The 24,969-nt window shown below is 50.6% G+C and overlaps 1 protein-coding gene across 4 annotated transcripts in view; it reads right to left on the bottom strand.

Moving 5' to 3' along the window:
• Positions 1 to 24,969, bottom strand: part of TOX2 (TOX high mobility group box family member 2) — a 133,361-nt gene that overhangs the window by 29,713 nt on the left and 78,679 nt on the right. For all 4 annotated transcript variants that reach the window (XM_028122020.2, XM_028122019.2, XM_028122024.2 and 1 more), the window contains exon 3: positions 16,383 to 16,628. In XM_028122020.2, coding sequence (XP_027977821.1) covers positions 16,383 to 16,628 — 246 coding nt within the window. The remainder of the gene's footprint in view (positions 1 to 16,382; positions 16,629 to 24,969) is intronic.

The following is a 24,969-nucleotide window of genomic DNA, read 5'->3' as shown; positions in this document are numbered from 1 at the left end:
TTCCCAGTGGGTGGGGCTGTGAGCCCTGCATCTGATCACTCACTTTGTGTGGAAGGAGGAGCAGCTGAGACTAGAGTCAATTCTCATCCTTCACGGTAGTTGGGTGTGTGTGTGTTAAGATTTTATTTGACAGAGAGAGACGGCGAGAGAGGGAACACAAGCAGGGGGAGCAGGAGAGGGAGAAGCAGGCTCCCTATGGAGCAGGGAGCCCGACGTGGGGCTCGATCCCAGAACCCTGGTATTATGACCTGAGTCGAAGGCAGGTGCTTAACGACTGAGCCACCCAGGCGCCCCGGTATTTGGGTTCTGATTAGCGAATGTTGAACCACTGCTCCTAGAGGAAATACAGGGTTAGGTTCCCGGGAGCCTCTGGTCACAACATTTTCATCTGCCAATCAATACATGACCTTGCTTTATGTGTGTTTCTGTTTAAAAATGCCTTATTTGATATATAGTTGACTCATTAACAGTGAATTCAAGGCACCGTAACTCATGCCTGAACACACCTATTTTCTCTGTGAGACATTTCTTGAGTTTAGAAGCACCAGGCGGCATGTCTGCACTATGCTTGGGGACCACTTTAAACAGTGAAATAAGCCACAAAACGCCAAAAAAAAAAAAAAAAAAAACAAAAACGTGGCACTACACAAACTGCAAAACAGATCCTTGTTGACGGAAGGAAAACGGAAGCAAGAAGGCACAGCACTGCCTTGTTTGACCCCAGCTGGGAACGTGCACGTGGAGTGATGTGAATTTTCTGCCATTTTTGTGTGTCCACAGATGACTGTGAACACACCGTGAGTATTGATTTCGGGGTTAAAAATAAATTTTAGCTAGTAGATGAAGTGGCAAATAGAGAAATCCGCCAATAATGAGGATGGATTATATACAGATTCACAGCAGCGGCCAAGGGCTGGCTGTCGGTCAGGGGCCTAGAAGGAAGAGAAATGTGAGCTTGGAGGCAAGCCAGGTCTGGGGGAGAGGTGTATGGATGGAGATACAAGAGTGAGCATAAAGTGTGATTTTTGAATCATGTTTTGCCAACCAGAAGGCATTCGTCATAGAAGAGGCGCTGAACGATCAAGTGGACAAAATGGCTTGGCCCATTGCCATTAGCCAGCCATTACCATCAACCACTCCCTAAATGGCACTGAGCGCCTGGATGTAGTGGCCAAGGTGGCAAAGACGGAGGCTATTTATGGACCCAATGACAGGAACTCCCCCTTGTCAAGGCCAATTTAGCTGCTGCCACCTCTGAATGTCCACCCTGTCAACAACAGAGACCAACGCTGAGCCCCACGCGTGGCATTACCCCTGGATGGTACGTCTACTACGCCTGGCCCCTTCCATTACGGACGAGCCAGCAGTGCGTCCTCTCAACAATAGATACTCTGGGCGTGGTTTGCCTCTCTATCTGCAGGACTTGAGCCAGCACTGCTCTCTGGGGGCCGACCAAAAGCACGGGCCACAGGCATGGAATCCCACACGACACGGTACGCAACCAGGGGGCCCATTCACAGAGACAGGTGTGGGAACAGACCCTCGTCAGGGGGGTCTCCTGGCTATAGCACGTGTCTCGCCGGCCAGAAGCCAGCATCCTCACAGAATGCTGGGAGAGCCTTCTACAGGGGCAAAGCCCTAGCATGGAAACACTGAAAGGACAGGGTACGGTCGTCCATGGTGTGGTATGGGCGTCACAGTGGAGACCTCCGTGTGGTTCTGGGAAGAGTACACGGGTCCAGGAGTCAAGGGGTGGAGCAAGCAACAGCCCTACACGTTATCCCTCCCGGAGACCCACCAGGGGATCTTGTGCTTCCTGGCTCTGCAATTCTGGGCTCGGCTGGGTTGGAGCACCTGGCCCCCCAAAGGGGCATGTTCTTGCCAGAGGACACAACAGGTGCGGCTGCTGCCAGGGGCCTTGGGGCTTATGTCTAGGGAGCAGCAGGTGAGAAGAAGACTCCCCGTCACAGCAGGGGAATCCATCCTGACCGGCAGGAGGAGGGAGGGCGGCTGTGACTCCCTGGGGGCAGAGAGTGTAATACACACGTGACCCAGGTGACCCACCTGGGCGCTTCCTGCGACTCCCTTCCCCATCGCAACTGTGAATGCACGGGTGCAGCAACCTTGAACAAGCGCCAAGGACTCAGACCTTTCCAGAGCAGGTAAGAAACAGAAGCCACCAGATCCATCCAGGGGATAGCCGAGGGAGAGGGGAACTGTCATTTGCTCCACTAAGTTTCCTTCAGGAACAGGGGCCCAGGGAACCAAGGAGAATCAGACCTGTGTGGCACAGGGGGCCATGGTCAAATGCACGGGTCAGCCCTCCTGCTGTGGGAACCCCACTGCTGCCTGGCTCCATGAACATGCTCTAGCTGAGGCAACCCCTAGCCAGCAGCTGAGCACACGGGGGATACTGAGGCAGCACCATCTGGTGAGACAAGCAGCTCCTCCCGTGGGTGACTTTGGTCTGAGGACTCCCCACTGGCCTGGGCAAACCTTTCTGGGAATCGTGCCCTAAGACTCTTCATACCCAGCCCCCCTCCTACTGCCCTCTTCCACAGGCATCAGCCCTGTGTCCCCCACCCCCCACCTTATCTTTCTCCCTCTCAACAAATCTCTTACTTGCCTGATCCTGTCTAGCGCTGCTTCTTGGGGGATTCAAACTAATGCAACCAGAATCCCTCTGTGGGAGAAGACTGTACTTCACTTGTGTTGAGAGATGCACTATGCCCTGCTCTGGGTGGAGGGTGACCCCCAAGGATGCGCAATTCAAACCAAAGAGGCCCTAACCTAACCTCTAAGGAAGTCAGGTGCTGGGAATGGAGGAGCCTTCGTTGGGCTGACTTCAGCGGGGCATCTGGATCTGTAGGCCTGTGGGGGTAGATGCACAGGCTGAGGGGAACCCAGCGGCAGACAGAACGGAGGGGAGCCCAACACTGAACTTGCCATGCGGGCAGGGATAGGAGAGAGAGGTCATCAGAGCATCTGTGGGACCAAACAGGGACTCGGCAGCACAGATGTGTGCTGCTGTCTGTGGTGGGCATCCCCGTAAGACCTCCAGGGAGCCAACTTTGTCCACCAATACTTGGGCAGGTGGATTCTTGGGAGATCTAGAAAGGATACAGAGTCCTCTGTGTGGGTGGGCAGAAAAGAAAAGGAGGCAGCTTGTACGCAAAGCACTTAGAGACTAATAGCATTATTATGGTTATCATGCTGAGCATTTTATAAACATTATAGCATTTAATTACCAAAATAGCTCCATACGGTAAGAATTATTAACATATCCATTTTACACACATAAGAAAACTGAAGTTCAGAGGGGGTGGGGAGCTTGCTCAACATGGCAAGCAGCTGGAGGAACTCAGATTTAAATCCATGTCTCGCGAGGTCCAAGGCCAGTGATGTTATTTCTGGCAAAGTGCTGACCCCCTTTCAGCACAGCAGTGAGCAGTGGGTACAGAGACATGGTGTGAGTGTCTAGGCTAAGGGGCCACAGCAGAGGCTAAGCCCCTATTCCCAGAAGACAGTTTTGTCTCCAGTGTCATTGGCCAGCCGCTGGTCACTTGCACTTATGGACGCCTTCTTGGGTGGCAGGCTTCCGCCACGTGCTGGGGCAGAGCGAGCCTATTCCCTACGACATGTAGGGCTATGGGAAGACACAGTTCCAGTTCAGTCTGACCAAAGTCACAATGGTGAAGATATGCAGAGGAGGGTGCTGCCAATTCGGTAGCTAGAATCCTGCTTCTCCTCAGCAGGGACACAGCGAGTAAGAATATGTCAAGTTCCCAAGGCAGGTGAAAGGGAGCGGGGAGGAGGGGTCTTCCATGCAAAGGCATAGGGGCCCAAGGTCTGGGGTTCCCAAGGGAGAGCAGGAGTCCTCTGGGATGGGGAGTGGCCATCTCAGGCTGAGCCTTTGGGCCCTGGATCGCGGGTGGGGGTAGGGAGGCCCATGCTTTGCTGTTCCCTTTGACCCAGGCCCCATTCTTCTTGTCCAGCTGTTGCTAGTGCTGGCGGTGTCTAGCTTGAGTCTGCTTGTTAGACTGCTCACACTCCATCCCCTCATGGTCCCTGAGAACAGGCTTCACTGATTGCCCCATACCCAGCACACAGGCACAGTCCGCATAAGCAGCTGGAAGAACCCAGCCTCCCGGTCGCACGGAGGTCCTGGTGGTCTCCCTGCCCGAAGTTCCCCTTCTTTTCCCCTACTGCACTTTGTTTCTACTTCAGCGTGGGCCCCCGGTGCACAGTTACCCACGAACCTCACAAGGATGAGGCATTCTACAGTCTAAGGAGATCTGGCCTGGAGTCCTTCAGATCTCAGGCTGGGCACGGTCTTCATGCCAAAGGGTCTGCTTCAAGGCCTGAGCCAATGGGAGGTGCAAGGGCCTGAGAAGAGTCTGGAACCACCCACAGAGGTGTGGATTCTCTGCTTTCTCTGGGGGAAAGGGTTTGCAACTGTCACAAGTGTGATGCAATCCTCAGGGCAAACTGACACATAAGTGACAGTTCTGTGTACACTAAAAACAACGGAGAACTTGGGCCCCCACCGAGGATGATGCAGACCAGTGGTACCAGCAGGATCAGAAGCTGGTTAATCACAGGCTGAGGGGCTAGGGAACCTAACAAGTTCCCAGGTGATGTTGATCCCACTGGGAACTCATTTTAGACACCGAGGCTGCCCGAGCCCCAGGTAGATGGACTCCTGGGTGTATTGGCTGCCAAAGGTCTGCACGCAGCCACCCCCTTCTCTAGGCTATGCATGAGTCCCACTCCTGTGACCAGTGCCTGACTCACACCTCACCCAGGGGCACCAAAGCTGGCAACTCTGGTCTGATTCACACTTGGGAGCCCCCTGTGGGACCACGCGGACCTCCCTCTAGTGCAGATCTGGACACCATCTACCATTCACTCCTCACGACAGCCCCATCAGGAAACTGTGGCACAGAGAAGTTAAGTGGCCTGGCTAAGGTCACACAGCTGGTTACACACGCAGCTGCCTGAGCCCTAGGCTCCCTGACCTGTGGCTCTGACCCGCAGCCCCAGTGACAACAACCCTGGCAGGGCCCATTCACAGGATGCTTCAGAGATGCTCCCTCCCTACATCCTCTCCTCGACTCCCTCTGTAATCTGAGGTTTGTCCACTCAGCACACGAAGAATGTGAGGCCGGGAGGAAAGTGGCTGGCCTTACATAATCCACCAGTGGCAGAGGTAGGAAAGGGAGCCTGGACTCCGGGTCTCTCATTCAGTTTCTGGGGTGACAGGAAACACTCACCCTGGCTTATTCGGAAGAGACACCTCTAGGCTCCAGCATCGCAGGCCCCCGGCTCCATGCGACAGACCCAGCCCAAAGACAGGTTGGAACTACTCACCCTGGAGTTCCTTTCCTTTGGCCTTGCTACCAAGAGTTTGGAGAAATCGCTGCTGGGGCCATTTTTGCCCCTCCCATGACTCTGCCTTAAGTGAGAGGTCTGACAGTCCCTCAACGGCGGGGACGCACAGGGGCGAGAACCACCCTCCCCCCGCCGCTGTGCAGAGGCCCAGGGCTGGGGGTGCTTCTGAACAACACTGACGGCACAAAATACTTGGGGTCAAGGGAAAGAGGTTCTCGTCCTGCCTCCACCACTTCCTGGCTGTGTGTCTTCAGTCAGGCCACTTGCCCTCAGAGTCTCAGGGACACATCTGTAAAATGAGGATAATTCCATCCCCCTCCAAGGTCGACGGGAGGGTTAGATGAGATGAGGTGGATTGGACCGTAAGACGGAATAAGCTACTGGGGCCCCACCTGGCTTACTTGCCAACAACAGAGACAGCGCTCTACAGTTTGGGAAGTGTTGACACAGGCAACATTTGCATAGTCAGTCAGTCTGCCAGTCACTCGACAAACCCTTCTCAGACGCGGCTCCATCCCACACGTAAAGCTAAGCACCAGGAGTATTTTCTTAGCACATTTGACTCCAAAAACCACCCTGTGGGGTAAAAAGCATCAGCTCCCAACTACTTGAGGCTCAGAGAGGGCGAGTAATTCCCTCAGACCACCCAGCAGGGCAGAGCAGAGACGCCGGGACTGCAGGCTCCCCTTTAAGTGCTACTGCTTGGACACCAGGAGGCCCCATCCCAGCCGCAGCTGCAGCCCAACCCCACTGGGGTGCTGAAATCTCCCGCGGACTCTTCCCAGTGCTCTTGGCTCCGCGTCTCTCCTCTGGAGCCTTAACATTTAGAGGAGTTTTGTCTTGCTGCCTTTTCTAAAGACGCCCGAGTTCTAAATGGACAAAGCCACAAGATGAGAGAAAGAGCGCAGGAGACTGACTTTTTATGATCCAGCCAGAGCAGGGGGAAAATGACTCCAATAGATCTCAAGTTTTATGTGCTCCAGACATTCCGCAGAGCCAGAGATGGTTTCTCAGCAATGCCGATGGTACATTAAAAGCTCATTTTCCCAAACATGGTACTGAATATGCACTCGGAGGAAAGGGCCATCATGTTGGGTAATGTTGAAGCTGCAGCTGACGGATGCTGCTGTGATTTTCCCTGAATTCTCCCTCATGATTCAGGAGCAGGTCTCAGAGGGAGAGGTAGTCTGCCAAGCTTGGCATCTCGCCCAGAATGGAAGCTAAATGCCTGGCCCCTGCAACCGTTCACGGCCAGAGGGTCACGGCTCGGATTAGGAGCCCGGCGGGGGGTGGTGAGGATGGCCACCAGAGGGCACCTAAGTGGTCATAAAACATCACAAACTGTTTTGCAAATCCCAACAGAAGGGGTGTTGACTGGATGTGAACAAGGAAGTCTGGACAGGTGTGAAGTTTCCTCTTTTCAGGCTTCTGCTGCTGTTCTCTGGCCCCTAAGGCCCAATCCCAAGGCTACCTCCTCCAGGAAGCCCTCCCCGCTCCCACTCTCCTCTGAACTCCTCAGTATTCATCTGTTCCTTATTCCAAGCTGACACTTCATATTTCATGCTATGCTTCCTTATGAACATGAATGGCTTGACTTGGAGTCAAATAGATAACGTGGGTCTCAATCCTGGCTGGCCCGCTCCCTTATTCATTCCCTCACTCGTTTGAAGGCTGTCAGGGTGGATACTGGGACACCAGGGAGTCAGCCTGCCAGGCTCAGATCTTGGCGCCACCACTGACAGTTGGGTAGCCAAGTGATTCGCCTCTCTGTGCCTCTGTTTTTTCATCTGTAAAGTGGCAACAATAAGAGTACCTCCTTCTCGGGCTGAAGGATGAAATGAGATAACAAATAGGGCTTAAGGGGGTGCCAAGCACAGCATAAGTGCTAAATAAATGTTAGCAGACTACAGTCAGAGATAATTCAGCCACTATGGAGGAGAAAAGTCTGCCAAGAGGAGCTGGGGTCAAACCAGATGTGGTCTTTGCCCTCCAAAGGCCAAGATAAGGAATCTCTGCCCACAGTGAGCACGCAGAGCGTGCCCAGGGGCTGGCCATCGTGATTCCGTTCTTGGCGATGCTCTCCTGCCTGCCAACGGGGCGGTGAGGCTGAAATGAGAGCCACAGGGAGAGCCAAGTGGACAGCACGGTAAGATCATGGCTGCTGTGGCCCGGCCCCTCCCCCAGGTTGTGAGCACTCCGGGGGCATCTTCAAATCCTCTGTGGCTTAGGTTTCACTCCTCAGGCAACCTCCGTTCACCTGTGCACAGCCTGAAGGGTGCAGAGAGCACGGAGCTCAGAGTCAGAGGCTCACCTTCAAGTTTCAGCCCCACCCTTCTTCTCACTCTGTGACCTTGGACACGCAATCTCTCTTCTCCCATTCATTCCGTCAATGAACAGACATTGAGGGTGATCCGCTAAGGCAGGCCCTTTGCCAGATGCTGGTGCCAGAGAAAGGCCTCCGCACTGACCCAGCCTTCAGGCTGTCCCAGACTGGTAGCACAGACGGACATTCGAACGGACAGCCCCCTGTCTCCATGAACGCAGACTGATCCCACCCTTATTTGTACTTTTCATATACTGTTCATCATAGAGTGTTTTTTTGTGTGTGTGTGTGGTAATTTTGATTTTAAAAACTATCACAGTAAGATACTGTTTCTCTTGATTACTGAGATTTTTGGTGCTCCCTTCAATGTTTAGATTGAGGCAAGTGCCTCACTTGGTCTCACCCACTCCCAGCCCAGAGCATCCCGACAGCCTCAGAGAGAAGGTGACTTCTGAGCTGGATCCGAATGCAGGAAAAGGGGTTCAGCGGGTTGACAAGGGGGTGGATCCTCCTAAATCAAAGAAACAGCCAGCAGGGGTCCTCAACCAGGGCTGATTTTGTTCCCCGGGGGACATTTGGCACTGACTGGAGACATTTTTGATTGTGATTTTGACTGAGGGCGGGCTACCAGAGGCCAGGGGTAGCAGGTAGAGGCCAGGGACCCTGCCAGACATCCTACAATGCCCAGGGCAGCCCCCCACCACAGAGAACCTTCCCATCCCAGATGGTGGTAGTGCTGGGTTAAGAAACCCTCCGCTAGAGCACAGAGGGGTGAGACATCGTGGCAACACTGCTTGGCCATTGCTTGGCCTCTAGTCTCAGTTTCTGCATCTGAACAATGGGGATACTAACAGATTGCTGGGAGGAGGCAAGGGGACCAAGTCTGTACACAGCAGGTACTCAATAAATGCCTACGAGCCCTCTTTTCCCCCTTTGAACACGCCTCAAGCTTTAGAGCAAACAGTTCTCAGGAGAGACAGCGTCCCTGGGTTCCAAAGAAAACTGGGACATGGAAAAGAACACATTCTGTTCTTTTCCGACCTTTCTCTTGGTGAAAACCACGAGTCTTATCTCTCAACAAACGGGAGCCTGCTCGCAGAGAACTAGCCTGTGTATTGGCTTATCAGGGGCCTGAGTTTTAACAGGGAGTGAATTTTTATGACCGAGTTATAAACCTCTGCAAAAACCTTTTTAAACTAAAAAATGCTGACAGGTTCTTAACTACTATAGCTGCTAAATTAAGCATGAGGGATGGGGTGGGGGGGCAGGAGAGGGTGGAGGAAAACAGAAGTGCCCTAAAAGAGTTAGTGGAGGTAAGATAATGTTCATTAAAGATAGAAAAACAAACACACAAAAATCTTTTGTGTTCAACTTCACACTCGTACATCATAATGTTCCAGTAAAAGGCCATTTCCCCCTGAGATAATAAAAGAATTGAATTTTTCCTTATCGGTCATCTATTTTTCTAGCTGAAGCTATTACTCCCGCTCTGGGGTTGCTAGGCAACAAGAAATATTAATAGCGGCTTTTATTAGCTTAGCTTTTGCAGCCGAGTACCAGAATGAGAAAATGGGAAACATAAATGTGTTACATAAATCTTTCAACCTTTCAGAGCTGGTGTTAGTCTCTGTTTTCATAATGATTTATTGAAGTGATGGTTCATTTATGAGAAAGCAGAGTGCAGGATAAGAAAACGGAGCAGTCCCCTGCAGGGGTGTTTGAAAATAAATAATTATAGCAGGAGAGCAAAAGCTGTTTAAAGCCATTTTTCTGAGTTTTATAAAATGTAAAAAGACATATTTCTTTCGCTTACTGCCTCTGAAAAAACAGGGGGCGGGAGTTGCATCCGGACTTGGCTAAATATAAAGAAACCCGTGGGCCTCTGGTTACCCCCACTTAAGGATCTTCAGGGGCCTGTTGTGAGATCTGCACCCCCATGCCCACCCCCAGAGAGGAATTAGATAAAAACACGGCCCCCAGGAAAAGCCCAAGCTGGAGTATCCCCATGAACCCCTTGTTCTTACTGAGATGGATTGTGCCACTGGTCAAGCAGCCCAGAGAAGCTGGGTTTGGGGCCCTCGCCTTCTTGGCACGCAGTGGGACTGTCACTTCTCAGTTGCTTTCAAGCTCTGGGCCCCAGCTGTGGTCTTGGCGGAGGTAATACGCTTTCCTCCAGCCCACTCTCCAGCTGGGGCCCTCTCCCTACCCCCTGTACCTCAGCCTCTGACCTGCCTTTCTCGGCACCCACCTCTGGGCCTGGGCCCTGGCATTGAGCCAGCCTGACTACTTCCTGCCCCAACAAAGCCGACTCCCAGCAGTTCTGGCTGGACAAACGTAGATACAAGGCTGAAGCCACCCAAACCCCATGAGCAAAATGAATAATTAATAGAGTAGTTCACATTTATTATAAGTGCTTACTGTGTGCCAGGCACCGGGGCTGAGCACTTTTCCTACATCCGATCGTTCAATCTTCACACATTCCTATGAGGCAAGTAACATTACCTCAGTTTTAGGTAGAAACTGAAGAAACTGAGGCTCACGGAGGATTAACCCCTTGGTCTGAGTCACAGTGTGGAAAGAAACAAATGGTGGAGCTGGGTTTTGAACTTGGGTTAGCTTAACTCCAGAACCCATGCTCCTAACTCACAGGTGATACCAAACGTCAAGAAAACAAAAGCACATAAGCAAAACAAAATGATACCACAATAGATCATGAAAATGGCCACGAATTCCTGCCCTCCCTGCATCCACACCCTTCTGCAACATGACGCTGACACTTCTCCCTTCAAGAAGTGGGGCCTATTTCTTCACTCCTTGAACCTAGGCATGGCCATGTGCCTGGCTTTGGCCAAGAGGACATCAGCAAGTGTGATGTGAGTCGAGGTTTGAAAAGTGGTTGCACCCTGCGATCTGTCCTTCCTTTATGCTGTTGGGAACCCTGTGGCCACTGCCACGTGAACAGAGCCAGGCCACCGTGGGATGAGAGACCACTGGTTCCAGCCGACGTCGGGTCAACTGCCAAGATGTGAACAAGATCGTCCTCAACCAGGCGGTCCCAGCCAAGCCTGCAAGCTGACCTCAGGAATCAGCCAAGCCAGTCCAGATCAGAAGACCTACTCACCCATAGAATCACAAGAATTAGTAAGAGTTCATTGTTTGCTTTAAGCCTCTAAGTGTTGAGGTGGCTGGTTACACAGCAAAAACTAACTGATAACAATCATAAACCAAACCAAACCAAACCAAAACAAAACAAAAAACAAATTAAATGCATTAAGGATAATAAAACAAATAGGTTGGGTTGGGAGGGTCTCCATTGCCCCCTGTAGCTCAGTCATCCAGACAAGGTTGAGGGGGGTGTCTTAGGTCCCTTTTCCTCGGACTCAGGAGGGGAATCCCCTACATCTCAGCTTGTGAGAGTCACACAGAGGTAGACCAAATCTCCTCGGGGAAGGAGGGGTAAGGCAGGGAAGGGAGGAGGAGAGAGAGAGGAGACTGGAGGGGAAGAACAGAGAACAGGAAGATGGGGGGGTGGGTGTTAGGAGTATATCAAGGACTACCCAGAGTCAGTACACAGGCCCTGCTCCTAAGCTCTGAGCCCTGCCCCACCCTCCAGGCCCAACTCAGCACTGCAGGCTCTCTCATGGGAACCACCTCTAAAGCAGGGGGCTGAAGTGGCAACCAAGGACTGCCCAGCCCCCTCCCTGAAAGCCTGCCCCAGGACACTAGCATGGAAAGACCTTTCCCTTGGCATGGGGTCCCTGTGCCATGGCTCCTAGCCCACTCCTAGCAAGATGCTTTGGGACTGGGACCCAGAACACAAAAGATCTAAAACTACCAGTCTAGCACTCAGGATTTTGATCCAGGTTGGTAAGACTTGAGCCCCCCGGGCGAGTGGCATGGGTGGTGGTGCTGGCGGAGGCTCTATCCAACCTCAAAGCCATATACTTGTCCAGGGTGTCATAGCTGACAGAGCCACTATTCCGCTTTTCCCATTTGTGAGTTCGCCACAGTTGGCACCCCAATCCCCATTTCATAGATGGGCAAACTGAGGCTGGGAGAGAAGAGACTTGTCCGAGGCCCCAGAGAAAGCAATCAAGAGTCAACTCTGGGAGAGAACACTTGAATGCCAGCTGCATGCCAAGCCCGTGCTAACCGAGGCCCGAAACTGCACCACCCAGCTCCAGCCACCCACCGGGCTCGGCTTGGGGAAACGCCCCGACTTCCCAAATGGCCAGCACCGACGGCTGGAGTAGGGACAGCTCTGCCAGGGCTCCTCTCCCGTTGGGCCCGCCTCCACCCACTCGAGGCTCTCCCCGGGCTCTCTCTGATCTCGCAGGAGGTATAGGTTCCCCGGGACTGGTCTGGCAACACCCAGCATTGTCCCTTCCCAGGATAATGCCTCTCCTGGGTATGCCGGGACCATAAGCTCGAACATTTCCCAAGGACGACTCCAAAATAAATTATTTCAGACTTAACAGAGGCTGCTTAATAAATTCCACTCTTCTAGTTTCTTTGGGTATTTTAGAAACTGATTTATACATACAATATCTCTCTCAAAATGAGACAATCAACACAGGATAAAATTATTGAGTTATGAAAATAGGGGTCAGATGGAGGTGCAGTGCTTTAAATTAAACCGGCAAAATGTATCTTTCATACTAAATTGACTCTTTTTGTCTTGGAAATGAATGTTTAATCAGTTAAGACTCTGAAGTCGAGGGAGAAGCTTTAAGCATATTTAATTTTGTAAGAGGGGCCCAATTCCAATATTGCACAGGATTCCTGCCAGCAGCCATACCTTAAAAGCAGAAAAGCTGACTGCCATGCATGTCAGGAGGCCGCCAGGCCGGGACAGGGGACCAGAGGAATCGGTGGCCTCTGGGACCAGAGCCAGAAGGGCTTGGCACACCTGAGATGGTCGTCAAGACGCCCTGGCCTCACCCACCTCTCCAGGGATGACATCCCTGACGCATCTCAGTCTGTGCAAACAGCATCTGTGACCTCCTGGCCACCAGAGCACCTTCTGGGCCACCTGCGGCCCTGCTCCATCTCTCAGGCACCTGGTAAAACTGAGAGGCGCACGGTAGCAGATAGAGCTGGGCTCGAGTTCTGCTTTGGTTTCTTAATGACTGTGTGACATTCTTTCACTCATTTACTCATAACGTGTTTACGTCTAGAACCTGCTATGTGTCAGGTCATCACTTCCTAGAGGTGCCTCTTCTGGGCACACACAACAGCATGCACCGATTCTTTCAGAGCATTTACTACATTTCCAGAAGTGGGGACTTCACCTGTCTCTCCACCTGCACCAGGTGTTCCTCAAGGGCATCTTGTAGAGCCAGGGCTCAGAACACTGCCTGGGACTTAGGAGGCTCGTAATAAAGACTGTTGCACGGGTGATCACCACAGTAGGTTGAAAACAGCCCCCCAACTATGTCAGGTCCTAATCCCTGGAACCCGTATTTGGGAAAAGAGTCTTTGCAGGTATGATTAAGTGAAGGTTCTTGAGATGGCCGGATTATCCTGGATTATCCCTAAATACTATCACACGTGTCCTTATGAGAAAGGCAGAGGAGACTGCACGGACAGAGAGAGGGGGCCACGTGAGGTCCGAGCGATGTGGCCACGAGCTAGGATAGCCAGCCACCTCTAGAAGCTAGAAGCAGCAAAGGAGGGATTCTCCCCAGAGCTTCCAGAGGAAACTCACCCCTCCTGACACCTTCTAGCCTCCAGAGCTCTAAGAGAACCAATTTCTGGCTGCTTTAAACTACCACGTTTGGGACAATTTGTTCGAGCAGGTATTGCCTGCCTTTTCCGAGCCTCCGTTTCCCAATGGAATGATCCCTGCCTCCCTCCGTTCTTGGGAGCAGCGTGTAAACAGTTTGTAAAGACTTCTGCACTGTGCTTGACACCTAGCAGGTGGCGACACAAATTCTAGCACCACCTTCAGGATGCACGTCCACACACGCACAGACACACGCCTGCCTCCTACCGCTCGGACACACTTGAAAAACTTCTCTCTAAGGCTGCCTTGTGTCTCTTCACCGGAGAGTCCCAGCAGATGGACATGATGGACACGTGCTTATCGAGTTTCCCATTTGGGTCCAGTAGCCCTCCCCTGGACAAAACAGCTTGGCTTCTCTTCCATTATAGAACGAGGGAATATAAAACTCAGTGAGCCCTTGACAACTGATTAATGGAAGAATTTGTGAAGCGTCTTTAACATGAGCTAGTTTTAAAGAAATCTGGAAAATGACCTCAAAGTGCCTATTTGGACCAAGCCCAACCAAAACGTATCCCAGGAGGAGTGATCAGAAGGTCATTTCTGACATACAGACAACATTCTTTGCAATTATCAGAGCTATTATAACCAGGTGACCCTCCAAAGGTACCTGGCGTATCTGCAATCTGTTCCTTTAGGTAAATGAGACTCATGGGAAAACGTCCCTATTTGCTTACAGTGGGAATTCACTTTGATTACTAATAATCAAAATAATAAAGATTCCCTGATTGTTTACTCTCTGCCAGGCATTTTTCTAAGACTTTGCACACATTATCTCAAATACACTCCACTGCAGTCTTGAGGTGCGTACTGTCAGGATCCCAACGCAAGGGAATGAAGCTCCAGAGGTGGATCCAGGACTTAAGGCAGGTCTGCGGGACTCAAGAGCCCACACACGAAGCACTACCCCCCCCACAGTCTCTCCTGCCCACCGGCACCAAAGGCCAGAAGGACCGGGGCCCAGGACAGCAGCCATACCAACCCTTGCACTCCCAGCCTTCCCTAGGGCACACACCGGAGGTGTCTGCTGACCCTCCCTTGCTTGTGCTACCATAACCCCCCAACAGGGACAGTCGAGTAGTGACGTTTTGTGAGCGATGAGCTGGGCAGATGGCTAAAGCACATCACTCTAACAAAGTGGAATTAAAACCGTATGGCTCTGGAATCTTCAGGTCTCTTAGAGAAGAGGAAGTGGAGGGCCTGCATTATTGATGGGCCCCAAAGAAAGTTATTCCTCAAGAAACGGAGTATCAATTTTCACTGAGCACTTTAGCCTGACCCGGAACACCCCTCCCTCCTTTTATTTCTCACCTGGATTCAAAGAAGGAAAAAATGTGATGTAGCTTACAGAAATACATAGAGGATACCAGCTTTTTTTTTTTTTTAAGCAAGGAGATTTGGTGGTAGTAAGAGTAAACAGTAAATAAAACACTGTCAAGATTGCTACAGTATACACTGTATGTCCGAAGGTCCCAGGCATCTGTGGCCTCTGAGCATTCTCTGCAGAGATAAACATGATCCACCCAACACCACGTGATTTTGATAGGAAATCAGCTATGCAGTCCCTCCTCCCCTGCCACAGGTAAGTCTGTGACCCAAGCTGACAGAATCGAAGATTGCTTCCTCCTGGACACAATGGTTGCTGGTCCGGCTGTTCTCCAGCATGGTCCTCCCTGGAAGACCCAAACGGTCACTTGCCAGAGACGTCAGGGAAGATGTCGGCTACAGTAGCCATCATGCTTGCTGTGTGGAAATGGGCACGGGACAGGGCCCTAATGGCACTACTGGGGTTTCTGGATCCAGCCATACCTGAAACCCCTTGTCCACCCCTGGATATTTCAGTCTTTTTTGCTTAAGCTAGTTTGAGTTTGGTTCCTGTCACTTAGGAATGAACTTAAAAGAGTTGTAACTAGTATATAATATCATATACAAACAAAAATAACCATAGTTATTCAGGAGAAGTGCTAGAATTCCCTTAAGGGACTTTTTCTATTATACCAAAAATGCTCTACTAGTTTTCTACAGCTCTTGATTGTTCAAATCAGCCATTATCTCCTTAGCATGGGATTCAGGACCCTTATGATCCAGGGGCTACTAGCTCTTTCACCTCCTTCTCTCTCTCGGGCTCCAGGTCCATTTTCTCCTGCCCTATAAAGAGAATGAACCACATGCTGTCCCCAAGAATGACATGAGCCCTCCTGCCTCTTGCTTTCATACATGCTGTTCCCCCAAACTGGAAGGTCCTTTCCTGTCCTAACCTGCCTGCTGATTTTCTACTTATCCTGAAAACTTTAACTCAGCAATCTCCCTTCTCCCTGGCAGCTTAAACAAGAAACAAGGTACAATATTTTAAAAATATTATGATTCTATTTATATGAAATGTCCAGAAGAGGCAAATATCTAGAGACAGAAAGTAGATTAGTGGTTACCTAGGGCTGGGGGTTGTGGGGGGTTGACAATGAGGACTAAGTGGTATAAGATTTTTTGGGGGGGGTGATGAAAATGTTCCAAAATGAACTGTGCTGATAGTCATGCCACCTTGTGTAAAATCTATTGAGCTGTACACTTTAAATGGGTGAACCGTATGGTGTGAGAATTATATCTCAATAAAGCCATTATAAAATAAAAATGAGATTATACTATTAGAAATAACAATAAAACAAATACTACCAAGATACTATAAACAGAGCTCCAGAAGTTACCCGTGTGAAGACACAAATTACCATCCATGCCCACCCCTCATATTCTGCAGACCCCACGCAAACATCCGAGCCCACACCCTGCACACAAGCAGAGGGTCCTCATCAAAACATTGGCATTCTGTTCCCCTCTCAAGCCCCTTCCCTGCTGGATCCAGCTGAACCATGGGGGGTGACAGGGACTCACCGTTGGCAGCTGGCCCGACAGCAGGTGGCTGTCCTGGGCCAGCATGTTGGACACCATGATGGCTGGGAGGTCCATGGCCTGGTAGGAGTAGGCAGGGAGCAGTCCGTTGGGCGTGAGGCTGTGACACAGCGAGTGGTAGCCAGCTTCGTGGTCCCCCAGGTGCAGGAGGGATGGCTCAGGGAGGTTGGGAGGTGTTATCGGGGGGATCTCATAGTCTTCGTTGCTCTCACTCTGGCTGTTGTAGGTCTAAAACATCAAAAGGGCATGTTGTTGGGAGTCAGTGTCTTACAACTGCAGAACATGCTTAATAGGACCAACAAGAGCAACAAAATAGTAACAACTTCTTGACAAAGGAAAGAAGGGATGATTCCCTGGAAGGCAGACAGTCACGATGGCCCTATGACTTGGTCAGATTCTTGCCCCATCTCCAAATGGGTGCTCCCTCCCACTAGAGGGTCTGTATACAAAACCTGCTCCCCTGGAGAGTGGGACCCATTCTTGTTCCTGTCTTCTTCATTTTCCCACCAGATCTGGACACTGCAGCCCACCACGAGTCCATCTTCCCACACCCACCCATTTTACAGATGGGAAAATCCAGGTCCAAAAGGAAAGTGGCTCATCCAAGGTTAATCAGAGTTGGGAATGGAGCTGAAGTATTCTGATTCCCTGCCTGGTGGTCTTCCAGGGCAGTTGGACACCTTTCCCTTGTGTGCCCTGAACACCCAGCCCAACTGGGTTCTCTCCTGGTCTTTCTCATCTCGGTAAATGGTACAAAGACACCTCCAGAAGCACAAGCTAGGAGCCATACCGGACACCTTCCTCTCCAATCCTTGTTCGTTCATTTTCCCCCTCACTGCACTGATCAGGAAGCTCCGGTACAATGCTGAATAGAAATGGTGAGAGTGGGCAGCCTTGCTTTCTTCCTTAACTTAAAGATCTCAGTGTTTTACCACTAAGTACAATGTCTGCCATAGGTTCTTACAGGCGTTCTGGAACAGCGTGAGGGCATTGCTAGTTTGTCAAGAAGGTGTTTATTTCATGGAACACTGCACCAAAAACTAATGATGTAATATATGGTGATTAACATAACAATAAAAAAATTTAAAAAAAAAAGAAGGTGTTTATTTTTCTTTCAGTTGTGCGTGGTTTGTTGTTATTTTTGTTTTACTTTTATTGGACTCATTTTCCCTGCATCTACTGAAAGCCCAAGCGACTTTGCTCCTTTAATTCAGTTAATATGGTAAATTCTTCACTTGGTTTCTCTAATGTTAAAACAACCTTGCATTTCTTAATGACGTATCAGATAAAGGGCTAGTATCCAAAATCTATAAAGAACTTATCAAACTCAACACCCAAAGAACAAATAATCCAATCAAGAAATGGGCAGAAGACATGAACAGACATTTTTCCAAAGAAGACATCCAAATGGCCAACAGGCACATGAAAAAGTGCTCAACATCACTCGGCATCAGGGAAATCCAAATCAAAACCTCCATGAGATACCACCTCACACCAGTCAGAATGGCTAAAATTAACAAGTCAGGAAACGACAGATGTTGGCGGGGATGTGAGAAAGGGCTGGAGGGCAGGGAACAGGACTAGGGCAAGTTAAAATGCCACAAAGCTCACTGTTCTTATCAAGAGTCATTGTTTTGACCTCACTGATATGAGGAATTCTTAATCTCAGGAACAAACTGAGGGTTGCTGGAGTGGTGGGGGGTGGGAGGGATGGGGTGGCTGGGTGATAGACCTTGGGGAGGGTATGTGCTATGGTGAGCGTTGTGAATTGTGCAAGACTGTTGAATCACAGATCTGTACTTCTGAAACAAATAATGCAACATAATGTTACGAAAAAAGAAAAAGAAGAAGATAGCAGGAGGGGAAGAAGGAAGGGGAGTAAGTCAGAGGGGGAGATGAACCATGAGAGACGATGGACTCTGAAAAACAAACTGAGGGTTCTAGAGGGGAGGGGGGTGGGGGGATGGGTTAGCCTGGTGATGGGTATTAAAGAGGGCACGTTCTGCATGGAGCACTGGGTGTTATGCACAAACAATGAATCATGGAACACTACATCAAAAACTAATGATGTGATATATGATGATTAACATAACAATAAAAAATAAAAAAAAACCTTGCATTTCTTGAATCAGTATCTGTGGGATTTGAATCTAATTCAATGGAAGACCCACAGCTGGTGCCCGAGATTAACAGAATGGCCAGGAGAGGGACCCAAGGAAGACTCAGTCCCTCCTGATCAAGCTCAACACTTAGGTGGAAACCATGTCCTGGTAGGTCTCAGGTCTGCTGAAAACAATTTCCTCAAGCCTTTTTTTTTTCAGTCAAGGAATATAAATATCTAGCATTTATTGAGCATATAGTATGTGCCAGGTACAAGCACTTTACAAACTATTTACTTGCCCAAAGTCACAAAGAAGCCTCACTCCAGTTACCTCCCTCTTCCTCCAATTTACACTGTCGCCAAAGGAAGACACGTCTTGTCTGTAACACAGATCCTGGGAATCTGGGTCCTCATAATCCTTAGAGTAGGGGCCAAGTCACTGCCAAATTGAAGGCTCAGGGACCAAGAAATAGGCTTTGGTTCAGCCTTGATATTGATGAGCTTGGCAAATTAACACCTCCCTCTAAACTGTGAAGATCAAAAGCACTTTATCTGACACAGGATCCCAAACCAAGTCTCTTCCTTACCATTTCTTACCCAGAATAATAACCATCCTGACTCCTGACCAGCCATGATGCAGGGTGTTTTATATGGGCACCATCTCTAAATCTGTTTTTTGTTCCATAATTTCCTAGGACACATTTCTTATGGAATGTGTCCCTAATACCCCAGGCATGTCTATAATGACCTCCTGTATTTTCCTAATTACAAATGTGTGTCTAATATGACCTGGGATGTCTCTCTAATTCCCCAAGTGTGTTCACCCTGGTGTGAGTTATCTCCCTAATTCTCCAGGTAAGTCTACCTTGACATGAATGTCTCCAGGGTTCCCCAGTTGAACGATTTTTTCCCAGCTTTATTAAGATATAATTGACATATAATTAATCTCTAATTCTTAAAAGAATCCTATATTTATCCCCATTTGACAGATCAGAAAATCAAGATCTAGAGGCTTCGGTCAGGTTCAACAGTAGGCGGGAACTGGGTCTGATCCACCCCTTTCTCCTGTGACACAGCAGCGTCTCCAAGGAGTCTCCAGGCACCAGTCCTCCACGTTGAGACTCTGTCCGCTGTGCACCCAGTGCCCACCCTCCAAATACATACATTCTGAACACTCTGTGCTTAAAGACTGGTATGTCTCTACTGGAGAATGGGCGAGAGGGGGCTAGAGGGAGACAGAAAGAGTGTGTGTGTGTGTGTGTGTGTGTGTGTGTGTGTGTGTGTGTGTGTGTGTGAGAGAGAGAGAGAGAGAGAGAGAGAGAGAGAGAGAGAGAGAACCCTCCAAACATCTTAACATGGGCACCCTGGGGGGGATGAAAATGATTTTTCAGGTTGTATTTTGATGCACTTTGGGGCACATATGTAGGTGTTAATGTAATTTTGCCCTTAAGTGCATCTCCTCCAAGACAGGGTCCATAGGTGAACTGGTATAACATTGTGGTTAAGGGTATGAGTGGTACAGGGCTTGGTGAAGGGAGACAGCTATATGGGGGCACAGTGGAGAAGGAGACAGAGTACCCCTGAGTAATCAGAAATGGGTGGAGGAGAGAAAGCACGCTGTGCCCCTCTTGCTCCTCTACACCTGGCACCTGGCTAGTAAAACCCCCACCACGATATGAACCCAACCACCCACCCCTTCTCACCATCACCAAGAGAGCTGAGCCAAGCTCTGGCCAAATTTCACCAGAAATCATGGTCACCAGCTGTGTGATGTCTTCATGCCTCCGGGATCCACTCCCTCCCAGCTTATTCATTTCCATGGTGGTTCTACCCAGCCTGTCTTCTCTCCTCATTCTCCAGCACCCTCTCTGCGCCATCGCCCAGTGCCGATGACCAATCACCCTCGACTTCCCAGGGAAAACAGAAAATAACCCTAACAGCATCCTGACACCAGAACCACAAACTTGCCCATTTGGTACCCAACTTGTTCCTGTTTTGACGCCAGAAGAGCCATCCCTCCTTCCTAAAGCCAATCTCCCTGCCCATGTAGGCAATGATCCTCCCCCTCACCTTCCCCCTCTGTCCAAGGACCTTGGGCATCCCATGAACCCTTCTTGCTCCTGGCTCTCTGGCCTCCCCCTCCGCTGGACCACTCTCCTCAGCACTGAAACATGCTCACCTCTCTCTGGTCTTGCACACGCCCCCACCCCTCCCCAGCTGCCGCCACCTCCTCCCCAGTCCACACCCATCTTCCTAAAAAGGCTGTCGTCACCTCTCAGCCCCTCTTCTTCATCTCCCACTCACTACACAGCCCACTGGGATCTGCCTCCACCGCCCAGGGGCCTCCATGGTGCCAGATCCAATCAGCTGTTTTCACACCGCATTTCACTGTCTCCTCAGCGATGGCGGTCCAACTGATCCCTTCCCTTCCTCTTGAGAACGCCCCTCCGTTAGCGTCCAGGACCTCACGCTGCCCACCTTCTTGCTCCCCCTTCTCCTTCTCCAATGCCAGCTCCTCTTCCTCTACCCAACCTTCCACGCTGGAGTTTCTCAGCCTCAGTCCTGACTCTTCTCCCTTCCTGCTCTACACCCTCTCCCCATTTGGACCTCAGGCTCAGTTTTAATTCCCAGCTAGGTGCCACGTTTCCACCTCCAGTCTTGGCACCCATCTGAGCTCCAGATGTGAGCATCTAAACACCTCCCCCCCTCCGATATTCCCACCTGGTGTCTCCCAAGCATCTCAAGGGAAACATGTGCAAAGCTGCAGTCACGTTGCCCTTCCCCAACCTTGCACCTGTGTGTCCCTCATCCGGTCCTCCATGCAGTTAATGAAGCCACCAACTTGGGGCTTACCCTCGGTCACCCCTCAAATGCAGTGAAACTCCTCTGAACTATCTTTTAAACCTACCCACTTCTCTCCATTCCTACCACCACCACCCTGGTCCAGGCCACACCATCTGCTACCTGGACAACTGCCACAGCCTCTGTCCTGGTCTCCTGTTCTTTTCCCCCACAACCCAGCCCCCTCACGTAGGCAGAGTGGTCTCTAGAAAGATGATCACCTCACCACGCCACTCCCATGCTTACCATGCTTTGATGGCTCCCCACTGTCCTGAGGATAAAGTCCGCAGTCTCAAACATGGCCCTGTCATCCTCACATGGCTGCCCCCCATGACCCTTCTAGCCACAGTGACCCTGCCTGCCTCCAGGCCCTCAAACGGGCTGTTCCCTCTGCGGGAATGCTGTGGTCACCACACATCCCCCCTTCATCTGGCTCATTCCTACTCGTGCCTCAGCAATAGGTTGGTTTAGAGGACTTCCCTGATACTCTCTAGAGTGGGTCAGAGCCCATTACACACCCCTCAGGTGGCTCTGCGTTCCCCTCTGAAGCACTCATCGAACGCGTAGTTAGCGAACTGCTTGCATAATTATTTGTTTAATGTTTACTGTTGAGTTCTGCCAGGACAGCCCTTGTTGGTCCTGTTTCCCAGAACCTGGCACAAAGTAAGAGCTCAAAAATAATTAGCTGAATGGATGATGAGCCAGGCCCCAGGGCAGACGCCATGAGCATACATCTCACTCAGCCTTCGTGGCGGCCGTGGACATGGGTGATATTTGTCCCTGTGGCACAGGAGTGCTGTGTGTGGTCGAGCGCCAGAGGGCCTGGGTTTGAATCCTGGCTCCGCCACACACTAGGTGTGTGACCTCAGGCACACTCCTAACCTCTCTGTGCCCCAGTTTCCTCATCTGTGAGGAGAAGGTAATAATGGCAGGTGCTACAGGGCAGCTGTAAAGAGTCACTGGATCAACATATGGGGACTGCTCAGGACACTGCCTGCTGCGGAGTCAGCCCCCTCGGTGGCGGCTGTCATTGTTGCCCCTGCTGCTCTTGCTCAGTTTCAGAGATGTTAAGGAACTTTCCTAAGAACACACAGCAAGTAGACAGCAGCTCACGCACTCGGTAACCTCACTGGGAGCATTCCGAACTCCTCACACCCCAGGCCTGCCTGCCGTGGGGTGAGGTCTGTCTTGCGCCTGACTATTGGGATGGGCTGGGGGCTGACTGGCTTTAGGTGGGACTTGGCCACAGCCATCATATCATCCCAGAAAGCAGGGTCCCAGGAAGCCTCCCCCAGCTCGCCTGCCCATCCTGCAGCAAGACTCCCCTCCTCACATCCCCCCTCTGTAGCCCCCAGTATCACAACACCTCCAATTATTTTTGATTCCTACTTATTTTCTACTTGTGTCCCCTGACCCCCACCCCCGATCCCAGGCTCTATGAGGGCAGGGGTAAGACTGTCTGGTCACCAGCACCTAGCACAGTGCCTGGCACATAGTAGATGCACAGAATGTGGTGAATGCACACACAAGATGGGGACTGTGCCAGACTTTAAGTTTAGAGCTCACCTAGGTGGGTCTGTACCTGTCCCTCCTGACAGACTAAGTCCTTCAGGGAATCTGTAGCTTGTGCCTCTCCACCACTGCCTCCCTGCCTGTCCCACCCCCAGCTCCCGGAGCAGGGGCTGGTGCCCAATGCTAAATGACTACACGAGTCCATTCCTTTCGTTTAAAAACCAAAACCTCAACACACTGGAACCAGCCCAACCAACCAGAGCCTTTTGCAAAAAGGAGCATCTGTTGTATCAAAATATTGGAATAACACAATTATGACAATTCATTTAAAGAGGCGATTAGCACACTTAAAAATAACTAAACATGCAAACACTACATGCCTCCCTCGAACGCAATCAAATCCTAAATGCGCGACACCTGACTACCACCCCGTTCTGCTACTGCTTCTGACCGAGCACCTGCCGCGCGCCAGCCACTGGAGCCAGCTTTCCCAAGCGCGTCCTCCATCAAACCCACGTCAGTTCTGCAAAGAACTCATAGGACTATTCTTTCCATTCTGCAGGGGAAGAAGATGAAGCTGAGGAAGTGGGCGTGTCACATAGCTAGGAAGTCTTGGACGGGATTCAAACCCAGGTCTCGTGACTCCGAATCCAGCACTTTCCCACACTGGGTCTGAGGCTTCTTCAAGATTCCTTTCTCACTCCCCCTAAGAGATGGGCTTCCCCACCTCCACTCTTGCTAAGATCTTTTCTCCCTCGGGGGCCAGAGTTATCCTGTGAAAATGTCAGATCACGTCACTCCCCTGCTCACCACCCTCGGCGGTCCCCTTGTCACTCAGAGTAAGAAGGGGGCCCTTACAATGGCTTCCTACCCCATGCTGTGTGGTCTAGTGCCCCCACTCCCACCTCCGTCTCCCTTACCTCCAGACATCTCCCACCATTCTCCCGGTTCACGCCACTCTGGTCATGATTCTGCCTCAGAGACTTTGCACTGACTGTTTCCACTCTCTGGAACACTCTTCTCTCAAATACTCACACAACTCATTCCTTTGCTGCTCATGTTTACTCGAATATCCCCTTCCCAAGGAGTTCTGACCTCACTGCTTGGCTTAAAATCACAAACCACCAGCCATGCTCCATTTTCTGTTTGTTTTTATCACTTTTGTGTGTTTGTCACCTTCTAACATTCTTCATATTTTATTGATTTATTACCTCTCACCCCACTAGAATGCCAGCTCCACGAAGGAGATTTTCATCTGTTTTGTTCACTGCTGTATCCCCAGTTTCTTCAACAGTAATGAGTGTTCAAAAAGTAAATGGATGAATGGACGAATGAACAGATGAACTTCTTTTTTTTTTTTAAGATTTTTATTTATTTATTTAACAGAGATAGAGAGAGAGCACAAGTAGGTAGAGCGGCAGAGAGAGGGAGTGGGAGAGGGAGAAGCAGGCTTCCTGCTGAGCAGGGAGCCCGATGCGGGGCTCCATCCCAGGACGCTGGGATCATGACCTGAGCTGAAGGCAGACGCTTAACCACTGAGCCACCCAGGCGCCCCGAACAGATGAACTTCTCATCAAATGCCATAAGCAAGAGTAGGAAGGAAATGAACAGACTGGCAGACCACGAAGATCCCCCTGCTGGGAGAAGGCTTGTCTTAGCTGGGACCCAAGGGTAGGACAGGTGGTTTCAATCAGTCCAGCGTTCCTCCCTCCCCAGAAGTGGTGCATGAAAAACTGTAACTGATTGTCCTTTCGAGGGAGAAGTGGAGGTAGGAAGCATCGAGGCAAATGGCAGGGCCAGGATGTGGAGTTTAGCAACACGCAAAGGGGTAGAGCCCCCCAACCATGCAGAGGTGGGTTATGAGGCTGCTAGAATCACCTTGTTCCTCAACTCCTCCATTTGTGCTTCTCTTTCCAAATAACTAAGGAATGGAAATTCATAACAAAGCAATATGGCTGGGGTAGAAGGGGCAGGCAGAAGGACAGACTGCCATGCTCTTCGCGCACCAGAAACGGAAGAATGCTAGGCTGATTCCAACATGTGGCTTGCCCTTTTTGGTCAGGGAGGCCTAAGCCTTCTCCTGGAGTTTCTAGGAGGAAAGCTCTTCATTAAACG

Source organism: Eumetopias jubatus, unplaced genomic scaffold (assembly GCF_037043125.1).
Source record: "Eumetopias jubatus isolate StellerSeaLion01/CBP00866 unplaced genomic scaffold, mEumJub1_p1.0 scaffold_9, whole genome shotgun sequence".
Lineage (NCBI taxonomy): Eukaryota > Metazoa > Chordata > Mammalia > Carnivora > Otariidae > Eumetopias > Eumetopias jubatus.
This window is presented reverse-complemented; position numbering and strand designations above follow the sequence as displayed.